This window comes from Myodes glareolus, chromosome 27 (genome assembly GCF_982192425.1).
Source record: "Myodes glareolus chromosome 27, mMyoGla1.1, whole genome shotgun sequence".
Taxonomy (NCBI): domain Eukaryota; kingdom Metazoa; phylum Chordata; class Mammalia; order Rodentia; family Cricetidae; genus Myodes; species Myodes glareolus.
The window spans coordinates 543443-568913 of NC_142052.1; the positions used below are offsets into that span (position 1 = coordinate 543443).

The window sequence follows — 25471 nt, forward strand, 5'->3', positions numbered from 1 at the left end:
TCATAAAGAGAAAGCAGTGGTGAGTGAGGATGAAATCCTCATTCTTCTGGCAACAAATTTGCTTTCATACTTTAATAATAAAATTTGGTTCCTTTTAACCTGTTTTTCTAAGTTAAGTCACTTATAAATGCTTCAGAACTAGGAATTCCATAAGAGTCATCATGCACCCCAAAAATTTGCAAGGCATTCAAGTGCAGATAAGGCTTAACAACAGAATTTCTAAGTGACAACATACTTTTTCACAGACATCAAATTAGATGTCTATGAAATACATTCTATAGGAAGCCTCAGAAATTTGAGAATCATGCATAATTCTAGGCAAAGCCTACAAACCTTAGCTCGGCTGTGACTAAATTTCATTTACCTTGTCCTCATAGTCTGTCTTTTCTAAATGGCTCATATCTAAGATGACTAAGATGCTTCTATTCTAAAAGCCAAGTACTCTTTCCACCTTAGCAGCTGGGGTTATGACAAACAAGTTCTCATAAGAAGTTTATGTTTCTATCCTGAGTGAGATAACCCAGACCCAAAAAGATGAATATGGTATGTACTCACTCATAAGTGGATTCTAGCTATAAACAAAGGACATTGAGCCTATAGTTCATGATCCTAGAAAGAAAAACATATGTAGACCCACCTGGAAATTGGAAACAGACAAGATTGCCTGACAAAATTGGGAGCTTGGGGGTGGGGGGAAAAGGAAGGATAGAAGAAGGGGAGGGTTGAGGAGACCTTGAGGGAATGGGATAGTTGAGATGGAGAACAGATATGAGAGCAAGGAAAGAGATATCTTGATTGAGGGAGCCATTATGGGGTTAGCAAGAAACCTGGCTCTAGAAAAATTCCCAGGAATCCACAAGGATGACCCCAACTAAGCAATAGAGGAGAGGGTGCCCAAATTGGCCTTGCCCTGTAGTCAGGCTGATAATTATCTTAAATATCACAATAGAACCTTTGTCCAACAACAGATGGAAACAGAGGCAGAGACCCATATTGGAGCACTGGCCTGAGCTCCCAAGGTTCAGTTGAAGAGTGGAAGGAATGAGAATATGAGCAAAGAGGTCAAGACCATGAGGGGTTCATCCACTGAAGCGGTTCACCTGAGCTAATGGGAGCTCACCAACTCCAGCTGGACTGGAAAGAACAAGCATAGAACCAAACTAGTCCCTCTGCATGTGGTTGACAGTTGTATGGCTGGGACAGACTGAGGGGCCACTAGCAATGGCACTGGGATTTATCTCTACTGCATGTACTAGTTTTGGGGATCCTGTTCTGTATGGATGTATGCCTTGCTCAGCCTAGATATAGTAGAGAGGGCCTTGGACCTTCCACAAAGCAAAATGCCTTACCCTCTCATAGGATTAGATGGGGGTGGGGTGGGAATTTGGATTGGTATTTTTTTATTAAAAAAAATCTAATAACTTTGTTTATTCTGTGAACGTTGTCTGTCACCCCACTGATACCAGAGTTAGTTAGGCTTACCTGGATGCCTAGCCTAATGTCCCTTTCCTCCCACACCAATCCAGTTCCATGTGACTTTGTCCTTCCTGAAGCTGCACACTCAAGGACAGGAGGACCAGTCTTTGATAAAGGCTATGGGTAGTTGTGCTGTCAAGGAGTTCATGTAGCAAGAATCACACAAGTCTAGACACTCCTCTTTGGCAAGTCTCGAGATCGCCTAACTTCACTGATTATCAGATTCCTGCCTCAGTGTGAAGACCATCTTGAGTCACCTTCCATGGATTCCAAGTTTAAGCTGTTTGACTATTATATGCATCGCAAGGCAGAACATTCCAGGCAGTTACAGTCACATAGTAAGACACCACACAGTATGCCCTCACATACCAATATATTTACTAAAACTGAGCAAGTATTATTTATATAGGTTAAAAATCAAAACAATTCTGTTTTGCTTGCTAAAATCTTACTACAAAAGATTACACGGAATTTGTCTTGAAGCAAAGAATTACTGATTCCTCTTTATCCAGATATGGTAAATGGAACATATTAGCGAGTAGTTCCTAAAGGAGCCCATAATGTTCTTGAGACAGCCTTGCATGAGAGAAAATTTTCATCAGTTTGACACAAATTTCTCAGAAGTATTACTACCATCTGTACTTTACTTCCTTTGTAAGTTGACACTTTTCCATTTGCTCTCTTCTACCCAAATGCTGGTATTAATATAACCAGTATAAATGATAGCATCTACAAAATTATTTTTTCCCAAGTCAAATAAGACGTTGAGAAGAAAAAACATATTAATTGTTTAGGGACCTATTTACATCAGTAAACTAAACATCAAAGTAATGTTTCAGTTAGAATTAAGACTGTAATGATCTTGGAGCTAGGGTCAAGGAGGCAAAGGTTTTAAGTTTCATTTCACATCTTTGGAAATGATATCATGCATTCATGTAGGTTTTCCATAAACAAACTTTCAGTTCCAGTCACGTCAGTGGTGGTTATTAGGATGAATACATTAAAGATTAGAATTTCACATTACCTTAAAATGGGTCACAAGCAAGTTTAAACAATGCAGTTTTCTACACTGAGTTTTTAAAATGTCAAGTATCTAATTTCTAGAATCTAAAACTAGGGATGTTCTAAGTTCTAACACTTAGGAGCATTAAGAGGTGTATGTGTTTATACATATATAAACATACATGAGGTGGGGGCACAGGGTTGTCCTCTATAGCCCCAGCTGTCCTGGACCTCTCTATGTAAAACTAGGCTGGCCTCAAACTCAAGAGATCCATCTGCTTCTACTTCCCTTAGAATTAAAGACATGTACCATCAAGCATGGCTTGATTGACCTTTTAAAAGTAGCACCATAATGATAAGAATGCAATCTGAATAAAATTATGTGGACATATTAAAGTCTCCAGTGCCATCTTATTTTTCCCAAAGTCCTTGCTGTATGTATTTGTGGGAGAGAGACAGGGTTTCATGTACACCGGGCTGTCCTCAGACTTATAGTAGAGGATGATCTTGACCTCCTAAACATCCATCATCCACATCCCAAACGTTGAGACTACAGGCATCTACTCCTATTACCAGCTGCCTATTATAGTTCTTAAAGTCAGTAAGAAGTTCCTTCTATATTAAGTATATGGTCCCCCCAAAACCCATACTTTACTGTAAACTGATCAAAAGCTTCTACAGAAATAATACAAATTCAAAGGTGCACCAATTGGGGAATGAACAATACTGAAAATACTGGAGAGATGGCTCAGAGGTTAAGCGAATTTGTTGCTCATCAAGAAGACCTGGGTTTGGTTCCCGGCATCCACACGGCTCACAACCATTCATAACTCCAGTTTCAAAGGAGCTGATGGTACTCTTCTGACCACTGACGGGACCAGGCATGCATGCAGTGTACATACATACATGCAAGCAAAATGTGTGTGTGCCCACACACAGGCCATAGGTAATTTAAGTACAAGTAATTTAAGGAATAATTGAATCTTTAAAAAAGTTTGTGATAATCCCTTTAGATGTAGGAATCAACCTTTTCCAATCTTTCACCCTTATTTACCTGAAGTTATGAAACTGGTCTCTATTGTTTTCCCAATGCAAGCATGTTAGCAATCAGTTGAGGATGACCACCATCATGATTTTAGAAAGTCTACAAAGATCCACTATCCCCCCTCAAGTTATATGTAACACATAAGATCCCATGGAATAAAAAGTATGAAAACTCCAAGATCAACAAACATAAAAGAATGTGGGAAACCTACACTAAGGCCATTATAGTTTGTAAAGTTACTTTTTAATTCTTAAGCCAGAAATTATATTGAAAGTTAACTGCCATTATTAACTATTTGTGTGTGGGGGGGGAGGGGGTATCAGGTCATCCCAGGCCCTAACAAGCTATGCAAGTGCTATTTTACAAAACTATACCCCAGTCCTGGCATTTACTTATCTATGCACCTCATGGTAATCCTAATGCTTCATTCCTGCAAATTCTTGAGACTACAGGTGTGAGTCACCACACTCTGCCGTGAAAACTGATTTACAGTTTCTTGTTCAACATTTATACTGACATTTGCAGATAAATCATGAGGGAGATAGAGCTTCCGTTTATGATTACACTGTGAGAATACAGATGCAGTGGCTACTAAAGAAACTGGAAGTTTTGCTAAGTCATTTACCTGACTTAGCTTTAATACAAAGCATAAAGTTCTGTTTCTGTCTTTTTTTTTTTTTAACAGTTTTTATATTTATTTATTATGTATACAGTGTTGTGTCTGCGTGTATCCATGCAGGCCAGAAGAGGGCACCAGATTTCATTACGGATGGTTGTGAGCCATCATGTGGTTGCTGAGAACTGAACTCAAGACCTCTGGAAGAGCAATTAGTGCTCTTAACTGCTGAGCCATCTCTCCAGCCCCTGCTTCTGTCTTAAATCATGAAAAGAAGTAGTACATTTAGCTAATGAAAATGAATACTGAATAATAATCGTGGTATTAAATTTATTAAAAATTCTTGGCTTTAAAAATGTTCTTTCTTAAAGGTGGTATACATTCTTAAATGCCCAAAAAAAGTGAGTTAAAAATACAAAAAGAGGTAATGGCAAAGCCAAATAAAAATGCTCAGTCCCAAATTTGCTAACGTGAAGTGTGTAGAGGTAGTTAACTTGTAGAAGAGCAGCTGATCCAGCCCAAGGTACCATAAACAGTCAGTCACTAGCTTCCCAACTCACCATCTTCCTTTTTCTTTCTGCAATTTGCTCCTCAGATTCCATTTCTACTTCATTGGTAATAGGAGTTTTTTCTTCCATATCATCAATAAAATCTGGTTCCTGAAAAACAGAAATGACTTATTTAATGGTTACTCAGTCTATAAAATAGGAATTAAACACTGTATCTTTTAACCACAATTCAATATGTGAAATAAGCCCATTAAAATCTGAATTTCTAAACAAATAGTTATCAAACTTACACAAGCAATTTTGTTTTATGAAGTTTCTATCAAATATAGCGGTATGGTTTTATGTTTGTATTTATTCCAAAACAAATTTTCAGCAATCTCCACTGTTCGATTTAATTAAACATGGCACACACCTTTAATGCTGTACTCTAGGGGCAAAAGTAGATAAATCTGAGGGCAAGGTTAGCCTGGTCTGTGTAGTGAATTTCTAGCCTCAGAGTAAGATACAGCCTCAAAGAAACAACAAACACCCACCCATCTGGAATGTCTTTAGTTACCCAGTTTTAGGAAAAAGTTCAACTCCATAAGGATCTGTCACCCTGGTTGTTTCTCTTTCTCTCGTTTTTTTGTTTTGTTTTGTTTTGTTTTGTTTTGAGACAGGTTTCTCCATGTAGCTTTGGAGTCTGTCTTGGAACTCACTTTGTAAACCTCAAATTCAGAGATCCGCCTACCTTTGCCTCCTGAGTACTGGGATTGAAGGCGTGCGCCACCACTGCCCGGCTAACGTGGTTATGTTTAATAATTTGGTATCCATTATTGTAGGAAGTCATATCTCAAAGTGAGCAGCAGAACAGGACTGGGGATAGAGCACTTGCCAAGCATGTGTTAGGCCCTATGTTCAATCCCCAGCACTGGAAATATTTAAACTATTAAATGATTTTATGCTTTAAAAGGTGTTTAAATACGACATTTTCCTCTTTAAAATAATTTCTTCGAGAATCAGGAGAGTCAATACCTGATTATTTGATACTGACAGTCTCAGTGGAGAAAGCTTTCTCTGTTTTGTTTCCGGACTCTTTATTTTGTTGTTTGTTCCTTCACAATCTAAGATAACATTCTGGTTTTGTGTATCTTTTTCTTTTGAAATATCTTTCTCCTTTTTTCCTTTTTTTCTTCTGGTTTCATAACCACTATTGATATTTTCTGTGGATTCTGAGCTCCGTTTTAAAACAGGGCACTCTGGATTTTCCTTGAGGCATGCACAGTCCACCTTGTATTTACTGAAATGATAACCAGGTAAATATTAATATATAAAACAAGACTGAGTTCATAATATCTTTAAAGCTATAACTCCATAAAATGCACGTTGTCAATTACAATTAAGACTTAATGTATTACTAATTTGAATTCCAGGTAAATATGACAAAATAAATGTTTTTTCATAAAAGCAAAGTATTAGATACTGATTTTTATGTTGCTTGGTGCTACTAGGTATTGAACCCAAAGTCAAACACTTCAAATATGCTAGGAAAGTGCTAATCCTCTACGCTGTAGCCCCAGACTTTAGATGTTGGTTTTGAACAGTGTTTTAAAGTAAAAGGATGCTGTAGCTTGTGCAAGGTAAATATTAAGGCAAAACCTTAATATTTTGGTCTGAGCGTGTTATGCTGACTCTTCAGTTAAAAAAAATGTTAGCTATGATGAACACCAGATCTTACCTAGTTTGCAATATACTTTAAGGAATGATTTTAATCACCAGTTTTCCTTAAAAGATACCTTGAAGAAAACTTAATTCTAAGTCTTCTTTCTTTTAAATGAGGGCCTGAAAAATTATACTATCTCTCATCTTCTCAGTAATTATGAACACTCTCAATTTTATGGATGGCCTTAAAACTTAGGCTCCCGTGACTCTAGATGCTTCCTCTTAAGATGCTATTAAGTGAGTAGAGTAGTCTCAATCTTGAGTTAAGGAATCACAAAGCAATGCTAAAACTGGTATACGGTTACATACGAGTAACCCAGAGATACTTCCGTGAGATGACAATCTCCTAAAGCAGTAAGCACAAGCCATTATGTCACACTTCCCCCTTCTCAGAGGTTAAAAGCTTTTAAAAAGCTGGAGACACTGAGGCAGCAGGTAAGCCCCTGTCACCACATGTTAAAACATACATGCTGCTTACTAACAGGCTTTCAAAATAGCCTATCTCCTGGGACTGAAGAGATGGCTCAGCAGTAAGGATCACTTCCTGCTGTTTGCATCCCTGCACCCACAGAGGGACCACCATAACAGAGCTCCACCTCCAGGCCTCGCAGTCTTCTGGTCACTGCAGGAACCAATAACCACGTGGATACGTTCACATAAATATACACACAAATAAAAGTAAAAAAGGGAAAAGCCTAGATTGCTATGATAAATTCACTCAATAGTAGAAATACATATTGATGGTAAAGGTACTGAACACTAAAGGAAATCGTAATGCGCACTTTAATTTTAGAAATGATGTCTGTCACCCATTTATAACATGTAGGAGGATGGGGCTGGAGAGATGGATCAGAGGTTAAGAGCACTCTGAGAGAACTCAAGTTCCCTGTACCCAACACAGATCCAGCTGCAGCACCCTCTTCTGGCCTCTGGCATTCATACACATGTCGTATACACTGACATACACACACAAATAAAAATAAATAATAAAATACAGGAAGGAATGAATTTAAATGTTTATAACTCAAAATATTACAAAGTATATAAAGAATTCAAAAAGAGTGAAAGAGAGTTGGTGTGGTGCACATCTGTAATTCCATCACTCAGAGTTCAAGGACATCACAGGGAGTCCAAGGCTAGCCTGAATCCTCTTTACCCTCAAAAAAGAGAGAAAAGCACTAACTACAGAGCTATATCTCCTGCTTTATTTCTTAATTTGGAAAATAACTACAGGGATATTTATGTCATTAGTATTTCATATTATACTTTTAACCAAAAATTATTGTTTTACCTCCCAACAATTCAAAACAATATTAAGAACAATACAAAACATTTTTATAACAATAGTACTTAAAGTTTTACTGTAGGATCTCCAACAAACCATTTCTATTACAATGCAAAGAAAACTTGGTACAGTATCTCTTGTTTTTAAGAAAAAAATTATGTGTTCATAACAAATGACCAAGTAAGTTGTTTAACAAGTTCAAGTATAAGAAAGAGAAGGGAAAAAATTCTCACATAATAAAGTCCGTATAGGTGAACTAGAGCTAATAATTATAAGGTCTGAACAGTCACATTACAATAAAGTTTAGGAAATAAGTAACAAGATGGGATTCCTGATAACAGCATACTTAATTTCAGGCACTTTTAACTGTCTCCTGAAAAGTAATAACAATGTCTAAATTATGATGAAGACAATCTATTTGAAACAACATAAAGCACTTAAGGACTTGAACTTACCAATTCCCATAGTCAAAATCAAAGGCAATAGTAATTTCAGTCCCTTTTGGAATAGTCTGTATAGAATAAATGTAGAGATGTATGGTCCCATCTTCAATTTCATGCCTTACCTGTTAAGAAGAATAATTTTACACTTCCATACACTATTTAGAGCATCTTTATCTTGTAATTAGGAGAGTTATTCATTAATATTAGGTTATGTTGTTGTTGTTTGTTTTTGAGACAGTGTCTCACAATTAAGCCCAGGCTTGCTTGGAACACACAGAGATCCACTTGCCTCTGCTTTCTGAATGTTGGTGTTAAAGGGGTACACTACCATGCCCAGCTGAAAACTATTCTTAAGAACATTTTATAAACACGACATGGAAAACTGCCATTCATTACAAGACTTACAAATAGCAGTTGTCACCTGAAAGGTCCTCACGGGTACACTGGTGGGACTCCCCCCATAGCCTGCCATCTGCACTCATGTGGGGTTTTCAAGTAATAGGATGAGTATGAGTGTGCACTAATGCACAGCTAAGAATACTTTTCTTTGACAGCTTCACTTCCCATGAAGCTGTTTTAGTTCTCAATTACCGTTTTATACATAAAAGCAAAGCATAGAAGGCATAGAAATATTAGGTAAAATATTTGCCTAATATGTGCAAAATCTTAGAGTTAGTCTCCAACACCACACATACAGACACACACAGAGGAGTAAAAAGGCACTGACTAGTTTATAAAACTAGTAAGCCACGAAAAAGACATAATTGTCCCAAGTCTATGTCCAAATATTACAAATTTTAGCCTCAAAATTAATAGCACATATAAAGTATACTTTAGAGCTGATGAGATAACTCCGGTGGTAAAGGATCTTGCTGCTAAACTTTTTTAGACTCAATCCTTAGAACCCACATGGAAAAAGGAGGAAACTGATTCTTCCAAGTTGAACTCCGATTTCTGTGTGCAGGCACACACATACACACACACTATAAATAAATGTAAAAATGTTAAGTCTACTTTAGTTTAGCTATGTGGTACATACAAGCATAGCCTCCAATATAGACAGAAATATAATATTCCCTCTTATAAGGAACATCACAGTTTCATAGCTCAGGAAGTAAAAAGTATTGAGACAAGGTCTCACTATATAGCAGTGGCTGGCCTGGAACTTGTTATGAAGAACAGGCTAGCTCTGAAACGCCTCTGCCTCCCAGGAGATTAAAGGAGTGGGTGCACAACCATGTACAGCTTATGGATAGTAATTTTATGATTAGTGTTTACCATCTAAATATTGACAAAAGAAAAATACTGAACAAAATAATAGGTGCAGACTTTTATACTTTGTGTTCCTATTTCTCCTGAGATTTCAATAAGCTTACCTCTGCATTGGGTGTACAAGAACGCCTGATGAATCGAGCCTCATTCCCAAAAGTCCTCGCATCAACACACATTTCTAGCCCATGAAACTTAGAGTAGAATAAAACAAAAGGGTATGGCCTACAAACAAAGAAGTATTAAAAGCTTTTAGTATAACAGGGCTAGAGGATATAGTTTAGTGGTAAAGTGCTTGCCTAGCAGGGAAAACATTGTCAATTCACTCCCCAGTGCCAAAAACAAGCAAACAACAAAAATTCTACAATTTCCTATTATTCATTAGAGGCAAATAGATAAACAACAGATTAAAACATTTCTAAAAGACACAGTTGGCAATAAAGCAAGTATTTGAATATTGGCAATCTGATTCCAGAAGCCACTTTTCCCTACTTGAAATTAATAACACTTGTGTCGGCTTCAAGTTGCCTAATTCAAAAGCAATTAAGGTTGAAATTGTCTTTTTAATAAAATTCTCAATCTTTTATTTTATGTGTATGGGTATTGCCTGTATATGTCTTGTACCATTTGTAGCCTAGTACCCACAGAATTCAGAAGTCCTTGGGTTCCCTGGAACTAGGGTTATAGATGGTTGTGAGCCACCATATGGGTGCTGTGAATCCAAATCTCTTAACTGCTGAGCCATCTCTCCCACCCCCTTTAGGCAGAAATTCTTTCGAGACAAAATGAAAAACTATTGCCTACAAGCTAACTCCGTGCTTTTAAAGTACCATTTCTTGGCGTGGCAAAAATTGATTTATACTAGATTCCAGATAAAATATGCTACATGTGAGGTATAGATTTTATATATCTTTCATGGCTTAAGTAAATACTCAAGTTATAAACTAAGAATGTTAATGTGTTAAACAGCAGATTTAAAAAGAGCAACATATTTCTATACCTCTGAAAAGTAATGGCTATCAGAAGATCAAATTAATTCAAACAAGAACCCCAAACCACAACAGAAGTCTCCAAAGCCTATTCCAATGGTAGTAGCATGGGAACATTACTAACATTTTTTTCAAGTTCTGGCAAGTATGTTACAACTTAGATAGTAGATGGAAAGGTTCTCAACAGGCTTAGGTCATGAAAATTTCTGACTGACACCCTAGATAGCAAAACTATCTTGCTTTTACTTGTTTAAAATTCAGCAACACAGAAATGAACAAGAGGCTGGGAAATCTCTACATGTTAGCACTCTACAAAAGTTATCATTGGTGGGCGGTGGTAGCACACGCCTTTCATCCCAGCATTTGGGAGGCAGAGGCAGGCAGATCATGAGTCTGAGGTCAGCCTGGTCTACAAAGCAAGTTCTAGGACAGCAAGGACTGTTATATAGAAAAACCATGTCTCCAAAAAAAAAAAAAAAAGTTACCAAGCATCTGGGCACAGTATTTTAAAAAATCAGTGATTGATTAATTAGGGAGATGGCACAGCAGGCCAACCTGGATTACAGAAATAAAAACATCTCAAAAACAAAACAAAAACCAAAACCCGCCAGGCAGTAGTGGTGCACAACTTTAGTCCCAGCACTGGGAGGCAGAGGCAGGCAGATCTCTGTGAGTTCAAGACCAGCCTGGTCTACAGATCAGCTTCCAGGACAGCTAGAGCTGTTATGCAGAGAAACCCTGTCTCACAAAACAAAAAACAAACAGAAACAAAAAAAAACGAAACAACTTTGAACTATAGAAAACCAACATGGGTAAAAAAAAAATAAACATACCTTTTAAAGAAATATCCATTTGCTTCAAACTGTTCTCTTAGCATAAACTTCCCTCTGTATTCAATGATAAGTGCATCAGGAGGCAAATCTTTGGCAGATTTCAAAATTTTTTTATTCTTCTGTATATGGCTCTAGCATCATTAAATGTAAACAGTAAATTGGTTAATTTCACTCCAAACAAAGACATTCATACTACATAGGCAGTCCCACAATTTTTTGACTAGTAATATATACCTCTACAGGAGGTTTGAAGAGTGAATTGTTGGTACTCAGTTCTGATTTATTCAAGTCTCTGTTGTCATTCCCACTGCCTAGTCTTTGCGCTATTCTCTGTGCCTCCCTCTGAACACCTTCACTATACTGGTTATTATTTGCCTCTTCATAGCGATCCATCCATGTTTTGATTTTCGTCTCCCATACAAAATTTGAACCATCAGATGAAGGATCAATTTCTGGTGCTGAACCCTAAAATTATAGCAAAATAAGGATTACTATCTGAATTTAAGCACACACACACACACACACACACACACATACACGCACACAAATAAGTAATGATTTCTATAAAAGAATAGAAAACTACAGTGTTTGGTAACTAAGTTAATTAAAATTAAAAGGTCATAATTTAGGTCATTAAATTTTTATTCTACATGCCAAATAATAAGCTAGGAAACTCATGAAGGCTGAGTTACATAGAAATAGCAAAAATTCAAGAGTTGTCGCTATGGTAGCCAATTTAAAGATATCAATAAAACCAAATACTTTCTGATTCTATATACTGCTGCTATCTACTTCATAGCAGCAAGTTTATGTTTTAGCTTGAATAAATCTGTATATACTCCTAAACACCAAGTCACCTCTCTAGTTGTAAGGCGATCTACCAGGCAATGTTTGTTGTACAAGCGAGCACCTCCAGCTACCTAAGGATGCTGAGGTAAGGGGACTGTTAAAGGCACAGTAAGGTCAAGGCGAGATCTGGGCAACAAAGTGAGACTCTGTCCCAAAAATTAAAAAGAGTGAAAGGCAATGAGAATATGGCTCAGTGATAGAATATCTGACTCATGCACAAAGCTTAAGATTCAATCCCCAGTGCTGGGGGAGGTGGGAGTGGAGAGTAACACATTACAAAAATGTACCAACAGCTCATCTTCTACATAAATAATCTTTAGTACAGCCCTTTTCTATGATGAACAACAAACAATAATATGCTGATCAACTTTTTGATGGAAATAGGCTTATTCTATCAATAATTATTTTATATGACACTGGGGCTATATATCAGCAGTAGAATGCTTGCTTTGTATATATAAGGCCCTAAATCAAATGACCAACACTCCAAAAAATATATATATATATACTAACAAATAGTCATCATATGTTATATAAATATATACATATATTAAGAATTAAATGGATGTTATATATATACATTACTGATAAATTATTTGATGACGATTTATGAGCCACAACTTTATACTAAAGGAACAAATTCAGTATTAAATTATTTTTTTAATTATCTGCAACAATCTGCTAATAACTTGATATATATCTTTAATACAGCTCTTCTACAGCTCTTCAATCTTATAAATTTAACTCAAGAATTACTGGAGAAGTAATGCTTTTGAAAATTTCCATTTTCCTAGTCACTTTATATAATAAAGGGAATTGTTTCGGTACTGGAAAAGCTATCACTTCCTTTTTAAGCCTAGTATTCAATTAGATAAAATAGGAAAAAAGGAATACTAGAGTACTGGTAATTAAAAGTGTTTAAAAAATTTATTTTTATTTAATGTGTATAAATGTTTTGCCTGTATGTAAATGTATGTAAATGAACCATGAGTATGCAGTGCCCATGGAGGGCAGAAAAGTGGGGTTAGATCACCTAGAACTGAAACTGAAACAGCTGTGAGCCATGTGAATGCTTAGACTTGAACCCAGGTCCTCTCCAAGGGCAGCTAGTGCTCTTAACTTCTGAGCCATCTTTTAGTTTCCTAAGAAAACTTTTTTTTAAAAGTTTAGACTTCTTTACTCTCTTAGAACAAATTCAAGTAACAAAAAACTAGGTAACTCTCTAATATTCAGAGAACACTTGAACGTGCAATATAAACATCACATAATAATGTTCTTGAGAATTACAAAATTATTTAAGAGTAATCATTTAGAGAGTACTGATATATAGAATCTAGAGAGTATTTCAGAAATGCAGTATAATAATTATTATGTTTCATATTATAGGAACAAAAAGTACTGTAATATATTCATTGCGTCTCTTTTTAATACTAAGCTGGAATTTTAAGAAATTAGTGCTAGGTGTGGTGGGGCCCGTGACTTACAGTTCCTGCACTTAGGAGACAGGAAAGATCACTGAAGGTTTAAGGCCCACCAGTCTACATAGCAAGTTCCAGGCCTGTCACGGCTACATACAAAGCAAGACACTATCTCAAAACAAAAGCAAATTTTTTTTTCCTTTATTACCTAGCTCAAAAAGATACTTCTAAAACAGTATAAACCTGTGTTTATAGAAAAAGCAGAGGTGGAGAGCCTTGTTTCCGCTGAAAATTTAAGCACCCCAAAACTCAAGGATATAGGCTAATAATTCAAAATCTGTGACTAGTTTGTATTACCAACAAGGGACTATAATGATTTTATAGTACAGTATTTAGCTTGATTACCACAGAATTCCAACTGCAGTTTTTGGTGTGACTCTGGATTAATGTGTAGAGTATAGTAATAAACCTTAGTAACATCAGAGACATGAAATACAATGACAGTGGAATGGAATTATTACAATTTTTAAAAATTATTTTATTTTTATTTTATGTGCACTGGTGTTTTTGCCTGCATATCTGTCGGTGTGAAGGTGTTGGAACTCCTAGAGTTGCAATTATAGGCAGTGGTGAGCTGCCATGTGGATGCTGGGAATTGAATCCAGGTCCTCTGGAAGACTAGTCAGTACTTAAACGATGAGCCATCTCTCTGGCCCCCAATTACTCCAATTTTAATATTGGTATTTGTATACCAATATTAAATACCCTTATTAAATACATTAATATTGTAACAATGTCAATAAACTATAAGAGTGATTTATTAATTCACTTAGAAGCTTAAGGCCCTACTTTTTATAAATGTACTAGGCAATGAAATAGTAGACACCATAGAACCTAAAATACCAACATAAAAAAGGAAGATACTCAGCAAGCTCTTCATTTAGCACTAGTTAACAATAATGCCTTAATATAATTAATTACCTTGACTCTTGATGATTTCCTAGATCCTTCACGAAAGGCCTAAAATAAGTGTGGAATTCTGAGTTAGTTTTTTTGCTTTTGTTTTTTAACTGGATATAACTAAGAATCAACTGGTTCACTGAAGCATTTTCCTGAAGTGATAATTTGGCAACAACAATAAAACAAAGGGAATTAAGAAGTAAATAAAGATATACTAGAATACTATTCCACCACAAATATAATGTAAACGATTTAGAATAATAAAGTGTGTTTATAATGATGCTAAGATAAAAACTTCAAAATATTATTTGTGGTAAATATTATAAGCATCAAATTATATAGGTGAACTGCACTACAAGACAGTGGGGACTTGGACTAAATTTGTAATAGCACAAAGATTAAAAATATACTAAGACATTTCAACAGAAAACTCAATAGAGCTTTTAAGAATAAATTTGATATCAAAGACTAAATATGACTTACAAATTTTAGAGCCTGAATTTGGCTATGCTGCTGAGACACACACATACACACACACATGCACACACAATCAAGTAAGACACAAGTTTGGTGCAGAAGGAAACACAAAGAAAAATGGTATTTGGCACACATGGTGGAGCACACCTCTAGTCTCAGAACTAAGGCAAAGGCAGGTGGATCTCTATGAACTCCAGGCCAGCCAGAACTACACAGTTAGACCTTGCCTCAACAAACAAATAAGAATGAGGATTTGAAATTAGGCAGGATGTCTCTAGGATCTTTTCATTAGCTTATTGAACCACTAGATTTAAATTCCAAGACAACATGGTTTGCTGGAAGAAAGAAACAGTTACTTTTCTTTTAACTCTTCGAAAAGAAAAAATGGCACAGATTGAGTGTCCTTATCCAAAGGCTTTCAGAGTGTTTTTCTGCTCACAGGTTTTGGATTAAAGTGTAATATCAAATTCATAATTCAAAGTCCAGAATGCTCTAATTTCTACACCTCCTAAGAACCATTTCAGATGTCCAGATTCAGGGACATTCATGTTGTATGTAATAGGGCATTCATAACTAATATTCACTGTCAATAAACTCTTCTTTGTAGGCAATCAAACTGAATGACTTTTTAGTGTACTTTATTTAATGCTAATGCTTCATATCAATTTTGAATTACTAAAACACTAAGAATACCTTAATAGAATCTTATAAGTATTTTTCTATTCAACAATCTATGACTAAATCCATTAATTTTCAACAACTAAATAAGAATAGGCTGGATATAAAATTATATTTTTTTATTAGACACTGCCCCATGTTAAAAAAAAAAAAAGTACACCGAAGAACTGAGTTTCATGCCCAGTTCTTGAATTTTCTTAACTCTATAATTCCTGTCAAATATTACTGATGTCTGAGAAAGTATATTTCATTTGTAATATACAGAAATATTGTAAAATAAACAACACAATCAAGACCCAGGATTATTCATTTTGAATACTCACTAGTCATTTCTCCCAAAAATACAGAGTCTATGCTTTATTAAACCAAATGATGTAAAACAAATCTACTAAGATCAAATTTCCATATAGCCTTTATACAGTAACAAAGCTATAGTCTCAGAGAACACAGTACACAAAAGCCAACCTATCACTGAAAACTCTATCCTTTAAAAAGAGGTTGAATTTAGCAGGGTGGTGGTGGTACACGCCTTTAATCCCAGCACTTGGGAGGTAGAGGCAGGCAGATCTCTGTTGAATTAGACCAGCCTAGTCTACCAAATCAGTTTCAGGACAAGCTCCAAAGCTACAGAAAAACCCTATCTTGAAAAAAAAAAAAAAAAAAAAAAAGAGGTTGAATTCACATCTATCATTCACATACTATTCAGCAAAAGGTATGTGATCTCTTCGTGAAAGTTATAAAGATGAAGAAACTAATAACAAAATAAGGTAAAATATGGCTGAGTACTAGGATAAACGGCTCAAATGTCATGACAGGATGCAAAAGAGATTTGCTGAAGAAAAGCAGCATTCCTGTTAACTCAGTCTAGTAGTTTAAAATCAAAAAAAAAAAAAATTGCAAAAGTTCACCATTTCAAATGGTGACCATGAACAGTGTAATAGAGATGTGACTGTGAACTGTGGGTGTCTCTAGGAACATTTGAACTGTCTGGACTGGGTAAACAGAAAAAGAAGCAAAATATAAAGGAATGAACAAAGACTTCAATAGATACAGAAAGATGAAATTAGAAAATGAAAAACTTTAAAGTACATTATTATTATTACTCAAGAAAAAACAAAACAAAAAACCCCCTTGATTTTAAAGCTATAACAGTTACATGTAATCGATTTTTCCATAGTAATGTAGTCAATGTGAAAGTCTTTTATCAATAGTCATAACACTTAATGGACACATTCTGAGAACTGCATTATTAAGTTATTTTGTCCTTATTATTAATTATTATTAAATTATTTTGTCCTTACTGTAAATACTATAGAGAATATGTACATAAGATTATGAGATAGAAGCTATGAACCTAAGCTACATATGCTATCATTTCTGGTCCGGGATATAACCCTGTACATTATGTTTCTGTGGACAATTGTAACCTAATAATAAATATTTGCATGAAAATAATGATAAATATTGTATGTTTCGCAGTAGTGGGGAGGTGTGCCTTTAATTCCAGTACTTGGGAAACAGAGCCAGGCATTGTGAGTTCGAGACCAGCCTGATCTAAGTGAGTCTTAAAAAAAATGTTTCTGTATCAAAACATAGAAAAGGTACATTAAAAATACTTGAGAAAATGTCTTAATTTTCTGATAGGGTCATGAATGTATTTCCTGTCATTGAGAATTTGAAATTAATAAATTTAATGAAACATATAAACTATGAAGTCTATAAACTGCTGTCTGCCAGTAGACCTTAGGGATCATATAATAAAATTCAGAAAACAAAGTAAGAAATTCAGATGCTGGAGAGATGGCTCAGAGGTTAAGAGCATTGCCTGCTCTTCCAAAGGTCCTGAGTTCAATTCCCAGCAACCACATGGTGGCTCACAACCATCTGTAATGGGGTCTGGTGCCGTCTTCTGGCCTGCAGACATACACACAGACAGAATATTGTATACATAATAAATAAATAAATAAATAAATATAAAAAAAAGAAATTCAGTTCAGTAGGAAGCCTATATTTAATATTATCCAAAACTAAGAAGAGTTATAAGTAATCATGCTTCCTTTCCTGGCGAGTTATTACTTCTGTTTTCAGTCTGCTCTGCCTCAGTTTAGCATTCATAGTTCTGTCATTCATCTTATTATAACAGTGATTCCAAAGCAATAAGCAAAGTTCTTTTGTGATCCATGTCAGTCTTTAAAATACAATGCAATTTTTAAATAAGAATACTTAAATTTTTTAAAATAAATTTTTGTGAAAACTTTCCATACATTTTGCTGCCACCCATGTTCTCCCTGTATTCATTTCTTGCCTGTAACTCAGCTCCTATCAGCTTTATCTACTCATCTGAAATAAAAAGGCAAAACGTACTTTTTTACATTTTGAAAAGTTTTGTTCTTTCTCCCCACTTTTTTTCCTTCTTTTATCAGTAACCTTGGGAACTCTGGAAGCAGTTAAAGTGATTGATGTTGGCGTGTGCTGAAATGCAGTGTACAGTTCCACAGGGACTTCATCGCCACTCTCAGTTGCACTGGTATCACCATCTTCAAGGAAAAACAAAGTCACCACACTTTAGTGCTCTACTTCAGGCGGGAAAAGAGAGCAGCCCTACACCTGACAACATGTCATTTCCTTGTTCCTAAAGGAAACACATGTTCTTTCTTCACTTGCAAACTAAATGCTTTTCTTGCACATTACATTTTTAAAGGATAGACGCCTGATGACATACTCTGGTGGTCTCAAGAAACTGGCACTAGTACACATGACTAATGGAGCTCAAATTCTCTCGGTAGAAATTCAGTCATATCAATATTTACTCACTCAAATGTTAGCCTGTCATTCCATTAAATAGCTAAAGTACAAAAGCAAACTTATATATCATTGTCCAAATAAATGAACTTTTCACAACAACAAAATAACTGGAAACAACCCACCACGTCTACCAAAGAGCAATGGCTGAATAAAAAAAATATTATTTCAAACTGGTTGTGCTGGTCTTAATCCAAAATAAAATGTGGCATGCTGGGGCAGAGTGGCACCTGCTCTTAAAACCAACACTTGGGAAGGAAGAGGCTCACCCAGGATGAGACAGGCCTGAGTCACATCAGGATGGTGATGGGGCAGGGCTACTGAGCTCAGATCAACATGGGCTAAATAAAGGACCTATCTAAAGAACAAAAATAAACAAAAAGAAAAATCCTGAACAGAAAACTTGTAGCATATATAAAATTAATAAAATGGTATCCTAAAAATTAAAGAAATACTATCTCATTAATATTATTCTGACCAATATACTTCACTTCTTTTACCTACATTTGAGAACAAAAGTTAATTTAAGCTTCTTATTTGCTTTGTTCTGGTTTCTTATGTCTCCTAAAATATGAACATGCATATTCTGTAATCAAAAAAGCCTATACCTGAGATAATAAATAAGACATACACTCAAAATATAATAAAAAGGTGCTGTAGGCTATAGAGATGGATCCGAGGCAAAGAGTACTAGCTGCCCTTCCAGAGGACAGGGGTTTGATTCCCAACACCCATATGGTAGCTCATAACTGTCTATAACTTCAGTCCTAGAGGATCCAATGCTTCCTCTTCTCATTTCTGTCTGCACCAGACACACATGTTGTTCACAGACAGACATTTAGGCAAATAGGTGTTTTTACATTTAATTAAAAATATTCACACATTTATTTTCCTAATAATACTAATTTTAGTTTAGAATAGGAGTATTTTACATACCCGACATATTTTCTCTTTTCCGGCGTTGTAGTAGCACCGCTCTCTCTTTATCCAAATTCCTATATTAAAACATTCATTAACATGTTACTCATCAAACTTCCAGAAGCTTAGATATGAAGATGTTTTACATGTGATGCACTTCATAATTTATGTTTTTAGTGAGTAATAAAATATATGCAGCAGCCCTGATAGATTATTTATGATCTAGTATACATATACATTTCCTATACATTTATAGAGACAGTAGGTATCAGTTAAGTCATCCCATTCCATATTCTATTAAGAAAATGTTTACCTATGAAGTGAGCACATTTTTCAAATTCACATTTATAGCAAAAAGATCTGAAAACTAAAACTCCCATTACAAATTGTAACTAAAACAAATTGTTTTAAATAAATTTATGAGTAAATTAGTACTTATTATACATTTCCCTAGGCCTTAAATTATTTCTCTGATTTATGTTGTTTATTTTTAGTCAGGGTCTCATTAAGTAACCGAAACTGGCTTCAAACTCTGTTTCAGTTGCCCTCTTCTGGGGTTACAGTTGTATGCCACCACATCCAGTTTATTTCTACTCTTAATAAATACTGAAAGGCATGATGGGAAACAGAGCCGTAAGATCTCCATGAGCATGAGACCAGCATGATCTGAAAAGTTCCAGATCAGTCAAGCCACACTGTTAGATCATCTTAAAAATAAATAAATAAATAAATAAATAAATAAATAAATAAATCAAAACAATTCCTCATCTTTCTTTGGGCAGTGGTGGCGCACCCCTTTAATCCCAGCAACTTTAAGTGTGTGTCTAATTGGCACCATAACTACATAGTGACATTCTTTTCAAGGGATTTTAAAAATAATAAATTGATTTTAATATCCATTTGTGATATAGTCCAATTGAGTAATTATGACATCCTAATTACATTATTCTTTCTTATGGAGAAATTGGGTAAAAAGATGTACTATAAGAATATACGAACAGATGTAGTCCGGCGGGGGTGGAGCCTTTAATTGCTGCACTCTGGAGGCAGAGGCAGTTGGCTCTCTAAGTTCAAGGTCAGTCTGGTGTACAGAGAGTTCAGGACAGTCAGGGTTACAAAGAGAAATCCTGTCTCAAATCTGTGTGTGTGTGTGTGTGTGTGTGTGTGTGTGTGTGTGTGTGTACACATACTCATACATTATTATATATTACACACACATATATATATAAACAAAAATTTATATTCTTAACTTTAACTGCAAATATAAGTATTAATTCATTGTTTTTCAAAATAGGGATTCTCTGTGTAGCACGAGCTGTCTTGGAAGGCCTGCTTCTTCCTCTCAATTACTGGGACTAAAGGTATGCATCACTATGCCCAGCCTGCATGTATTTTACCTTTAAAAAAATAAATAAAGCTGGGCATGGTGGTGTATGCCTTTAATCCCAGCAGAGGCAGGCAGATCTCTGAGTTTGAGGCCAGCCTGGTCTACAGTTATGAATTCCAGGACAGCCAAAGATACACAGAAAAACCCTGTCTCAAAAATAAACAAACAAAAAAAGTGTTTAAAAAAATAAGTCAAAATAATTAGTAATTACTGAAGTGGGGGGCAGAATGTGAGCAGAACCTTTTAAAAGGAGGTGTGTTTGTGTTGTTATAGTTCAGTGTGCATATGTTCATTTGTAGCACATAGGTGCACCTGCATGGAGAGGGCAGAAAACAATTTCAAATCTCATCCCCGGGAACACCATCTGCTTCCTTTCAAATGGTCTTAGTTCCCTAGAGCTCACAAATTAACCTACACAGGCTTGGCCAGTGAGCCCCAGGGATCCTTCTGTTTCTGCCTCCCCAGTGTGAGGGTTAAGTCATGCTGTAATATGCATCTTTTTAATAAGAATTCTAGTAGATCAAGCACTTTACCAATTTTATTAGGTTTTAGGTATCTATAATGAAAAGATTTGTTGTTGATGATGATGTTTGAGATAGGGACCTCATGAAGTATAGGCTGCCCTCACATAAACTTGCTGTGTAGTCATGCTGGGCCTTTAACTCCAGATCCTCCTTCTCCACTTCCCAACCGCAGGAATTAAAGTAATTCCTATTCTTTGCCTGGCTCCACAATAATGAATTTAAAAAACAAATCAGACAATGGCCCATTTGGTCACTGCTCACTCTCACCCTTGAAAGTGCCTCAGTTTACCAAGAAATAAATTGTCTGTTTTCCAGGCTACATTCTCCCATCTTACCAGATCTCATCTGACAGAAAACTCAAGACTAGGAAACCAAGACCAGAACAAGAACCCAGAAACAGATAGATGCCCTGTTACAGTTGTCTTTATATTCCTATGTAAGGCTGTACTCCCTCCCAAGGATTGAGGCTGTGGGATCCCCTGCAATTTCCTTTCCACCTACGTCTCTCCATGTTTGCACTTCTGGGTCTGGCCACTCTTGGTACACATGCACTCCTGTCTCTTGCTTCATTCATGCTAATGTAACTCAGATACTCATTTTCAAAGGTAGTATGTGGACAGCTTCCTATCATATTTTCTGCCATGTACCAAAGACTTTTCTGTGACTATAAGTTCTAATAGATTGTAGCAAAGATAAGTGGTTTTCTTTTTTAATTCCTACTGACCTCTCCAGAACTTTACAAGAAGAAAATTTCTATGTGAAAGAAACATTGTACCTTTATTATGTGTTTAAAAAAAATTGATGGGAGTTGAATCTGAACACTACACACAAACCCAGCAAATTCTGTCTATAATTAGGAGGGTGCTCCGATAATTCACTTGGGGCAAGGGTAGAAGAGTTACATTCCCAATCCCCCTTTGTGGGATGCTCAAGCTTCAACTCAGCTGTCTCGGGTGTGTATATTATACACGCACATTTCCACTGAGTTACACTCTTCCTTGCCATTTTGTTCTGCTTTTCTTTAGAGGACAATCACATCCCTATAATGACTGCCAAAAAGATGCCAAACATTTAGAAAATAAACTATCATCATCTTGATCACTAATAAACTTAAAATAATAAATTAATAAACTAATAAACTAATGATAAACTAATAAACATAGTGAACTACAATGCACTTATCAACGAAAAAAATTCCTGATTTAGGTTTCAGGTTAAAAAATAATAAACATAAGTGGAAAAAATTTAAAAAAAAAAGAAGGATCCTTCTTAAAGGGCACTTCCCAAGAATTAATGAGATTTCATTCATTTGAAACTCATGAATAAATTTCTGTGAAAGTTTTTTCAGTGAAGTAACTGGTAGACTTTTTTTTGTTGTTTTTTTTTTTAAAGATTTATTTTATTTTATTATGTATATAGTATTCTCAGTATTCTGTCTGCATGTATGCCTGCAGGCCAGAAGAGGGCACCAGACCTCATTACAGATGGTTGTGAGCCACCATGCGGTTTCTGGGAATTGAACTCAGGACCTTTGGAAGAGCAGGCAGTGCTCTTAACCACTGAGCCATCTCTCCAGCCCGTAACTGGTAGTCTTATCACGTCTGATAACTTACCTGGGCTGACAGCGTTCACACAGGTATGTGTCAGGGATGTGCTGCCGGTCAATCCCCATGCAATCAATATGTTGCCAAACACTTAAAAAGAAAAAAAATAACAAAAGCAACAGAAAGCATTAAGACCATTCATAAATTAAGATGTAATGTTCTACCATTTAAGAGGTGCCTACTTTGAGCTTAGTACACACTAAAATGTGTTCTCAGGCAGAGAAATTTTAAGATGCAAAAATGGCAAATACAGAATGCATAAGTTAAATTTCTGAAGCAAATGCAATTTAAAACATAAAGGGTAACAGTTGAAAATGTTATTACAAACCTGAAGATGTTAACACTAAAACCCCTAAATAATAATCAGTGTGACAAGAATCTGATTTGGGAACGTAGGAAGGAAAGGTATCACTGAAACACTTACTGATTACCAGCTATGAGAAGATGACCAAAGGTGGTCGATATACACAAAGAAAACTTTTTCGAGTTCAAGGAAAAGTAGCAAAGCTGGATGACATCTTCTGTTAACATTTAACAATTTTGGTAGCATACAGTATTAATCAAAAGATCGGGAAACAGAAAGAATTAAAAAAGACTTCTAACATTTATACTTAAGAAAGAACAGAACTAAAAATTCCAAAAAGGTCAAAGAATCCAAGAGGCATTCCATTGGAAAGGAATTCAACTTAATTACTTTGGATGGAGTATATGTACATCTTGAAGTAAACTTCAATATATTGTTATTGGTAAAACCTCAAGTACCTGAAATTGATATACATATCTCTTTAAAAAAGGCAAAAAAATTACTATCTATTCCTTACACACAATCATCCATTTTTTAAAAAATTACGTGCGTGTATATGAGTGCGCCTGTGTGTGTGCACATGACATAGCCCAAGTGGGGAAGTCAGAAAACAGATTTCTGAAGTTGGCTCTCTCTTCTATCATGTGGGTCCCAGAGAACAAACTCAGCTTGTTAGGTCAAGAAGCAACCACTGAGCCATCTCCCAGCCAGCCCTATGATGTCACTTCTAACATACTGAGAACCTCAAGAAGATTATATAACAAGTTATGTTAAATTATGTCATGCAGATAACAAGCAAAGCTAGAAAAAAAGAGCAGAGTTTTAGATGTCTGAAGTCAAAACGCTGAATATGGGCAATAGGAACATTGAAAAACCAAAAAGAGACGATGTAAGGAAAGGTAGAGAAAGATTAGTCCTTGGAGCACAACATAGGCTGAATACAAAAATGGAGGGTGGGTCAGAAACAGACAGACACTGAGTCATAATAAGAGTCACTTCAATGTAAATACCTTGAATCATCCAAAAACTGTGCCTTCAAGAACGTGTAGGTAGTTAGTAACCTAAGGATACTTCAGGGATGTCTAAGAATGATAACCATTTAGTACATGTCCATCTGACTGACTGGATCAAAAGAAAACCAACCCTATTCTTTCAATAAAAACACTGCTACATTTATCATATTAGATGAGATCAGCTAAAGGAAAGCTCTTTTAGATAACTAAATACCATAAGAATGGATATTTTCTAATCCGGCAGAAAACACATCCCCAAAGTCATTTTACTTTTGCAAATTTCCCTCCTCAATAAATTTACCAAAGTCATTATTTACATTAATATCACAGGTGAAGAGAATTTATTTTTAAATTTTAAAAGTACTATAACATATTATTATTAAAATAAAATTATTTACAAGCGTCCACTTAAAACTAATTTCACACTCTACATTCAGATTCTACTTACTGACAGAGATAAATGAATCTTTTGAAATGTACACATGCTACTATCAGTAAGAACCAAAAGCTGATCATTTACTCTGACAGAATAATTTACAAACAATATAAACTGACAGTCAGCTCTCAGCTGCAGTTTAACTCACTTTCAAACATGGATTTATACAGCCATGCTACATACATCAAATCAAATAATGACGCTACGCCATAAGGACCAGGAAATTCTATGAAGCCTTCAAACATTCTTGCCCTCTACAATGTATTACTTAAATATTTTCTGCTCTCCACCCTATGCAAAGAACAGACTTAATAACTTTAAAGCAGAAATCCAATTGTTCCATCTCCATTCTCACTAAACCTCTCCCACAAAGAAAAAGAGAGAGAGAGAGAGAGACATACACAGAGAGACACATACAGAGAGAAAGAGAGGGAGGGGTGCAGAGGGAGGAAAGAAACCCCACTTTCTGTTGCAATCACCTTCTCTAGGGGAGGAGCCTTTCTTGGTGGGTGAACCAGGGTTGGGGGAGGGAGACTGGTTCTGGCTCAAGAAGATTCCAGAATGCTGCAAGGTTCAAGCCAAAGGTTGTAAGAAAATAAGATCAAACACTGATTAAATATTTAATTTCCCCAAACTGGAAAATCATAACTGCTACATAATACAATAAAAGACTCAATCATTCTTTTTTTTATATCTTGTTATTTCTATATATGTACTTGCATTACCACTGAACTAAGTGAAAAGGAGATGATCCTATAATATAGTTCAAAACTGATTACTGCTTAATTCATAATAGGGGTCTCTCTCTCTCTCTCTCTCTCTCTCTCTCTCTCTCTCCAGGATTTTTCTGCAAATCGCTGGCTCTCCTGGTACTACTTTGTAGACTAGGCTGGCCTTGAACTCAGAGATCCGCTGGTCTCTGCCTCTCAAGTG

The 25471-nt window shown here is 35.8% G+C and overlaps 1 protein-coding gene across 6 annotated transcripts in view; it reads right to left on the reverse strand.

Moving 5' to 3' along the window:
• The window catches only part of Kmt2e (lysine methyltransferase 2E (inactive)), a 68248-nt gene that overhangs the window by 15972 nt on the left and 26805 nt on the right, over positions 1-25471 (reverse strand). For 5 of the 6 annotated variants that reach the window (XM_048433491.3, XM_048433495.3, XM_048433494.3 and 2 more), the window contains 10 exons: positions 22795-22875; positions 19289-19347; positions 17915-18087; positions 14417-14455; positions 11403-11633; positions 11169-11299; positions 9454-9571; positions 8090-8199; positions 5663-5927; positions 4700-4798 (listed from right to left, as the gene is read on the reverse strand). In XM_048433491.3, coding sequence (XP_048289448.3) covers positions 4700-4798; positions 5663-5927; positions 8090-8199; positions 9454-9571; positions 11169-11299; positions 11403-11633; positions 14417-14455; positions 17915-18087; positions 19289-19347; positions 22795-22875 — 1306 coding nt within the window. Of the gene's footprint in view, positions 1-4699; positions 4799-5662; positions 5928-8089; positions 8200-9453; positions 9572-11168; positions 11300-11402; positions 11634-14416; positions 14456-17914; positions 18088-19288; positions 19348-22794; positions 22876-25017; positions 25103-25471 lie in introns of all 6 variants that reach the window. The other variant, XM_048433496.3, reaches the window with a different exon arrangement.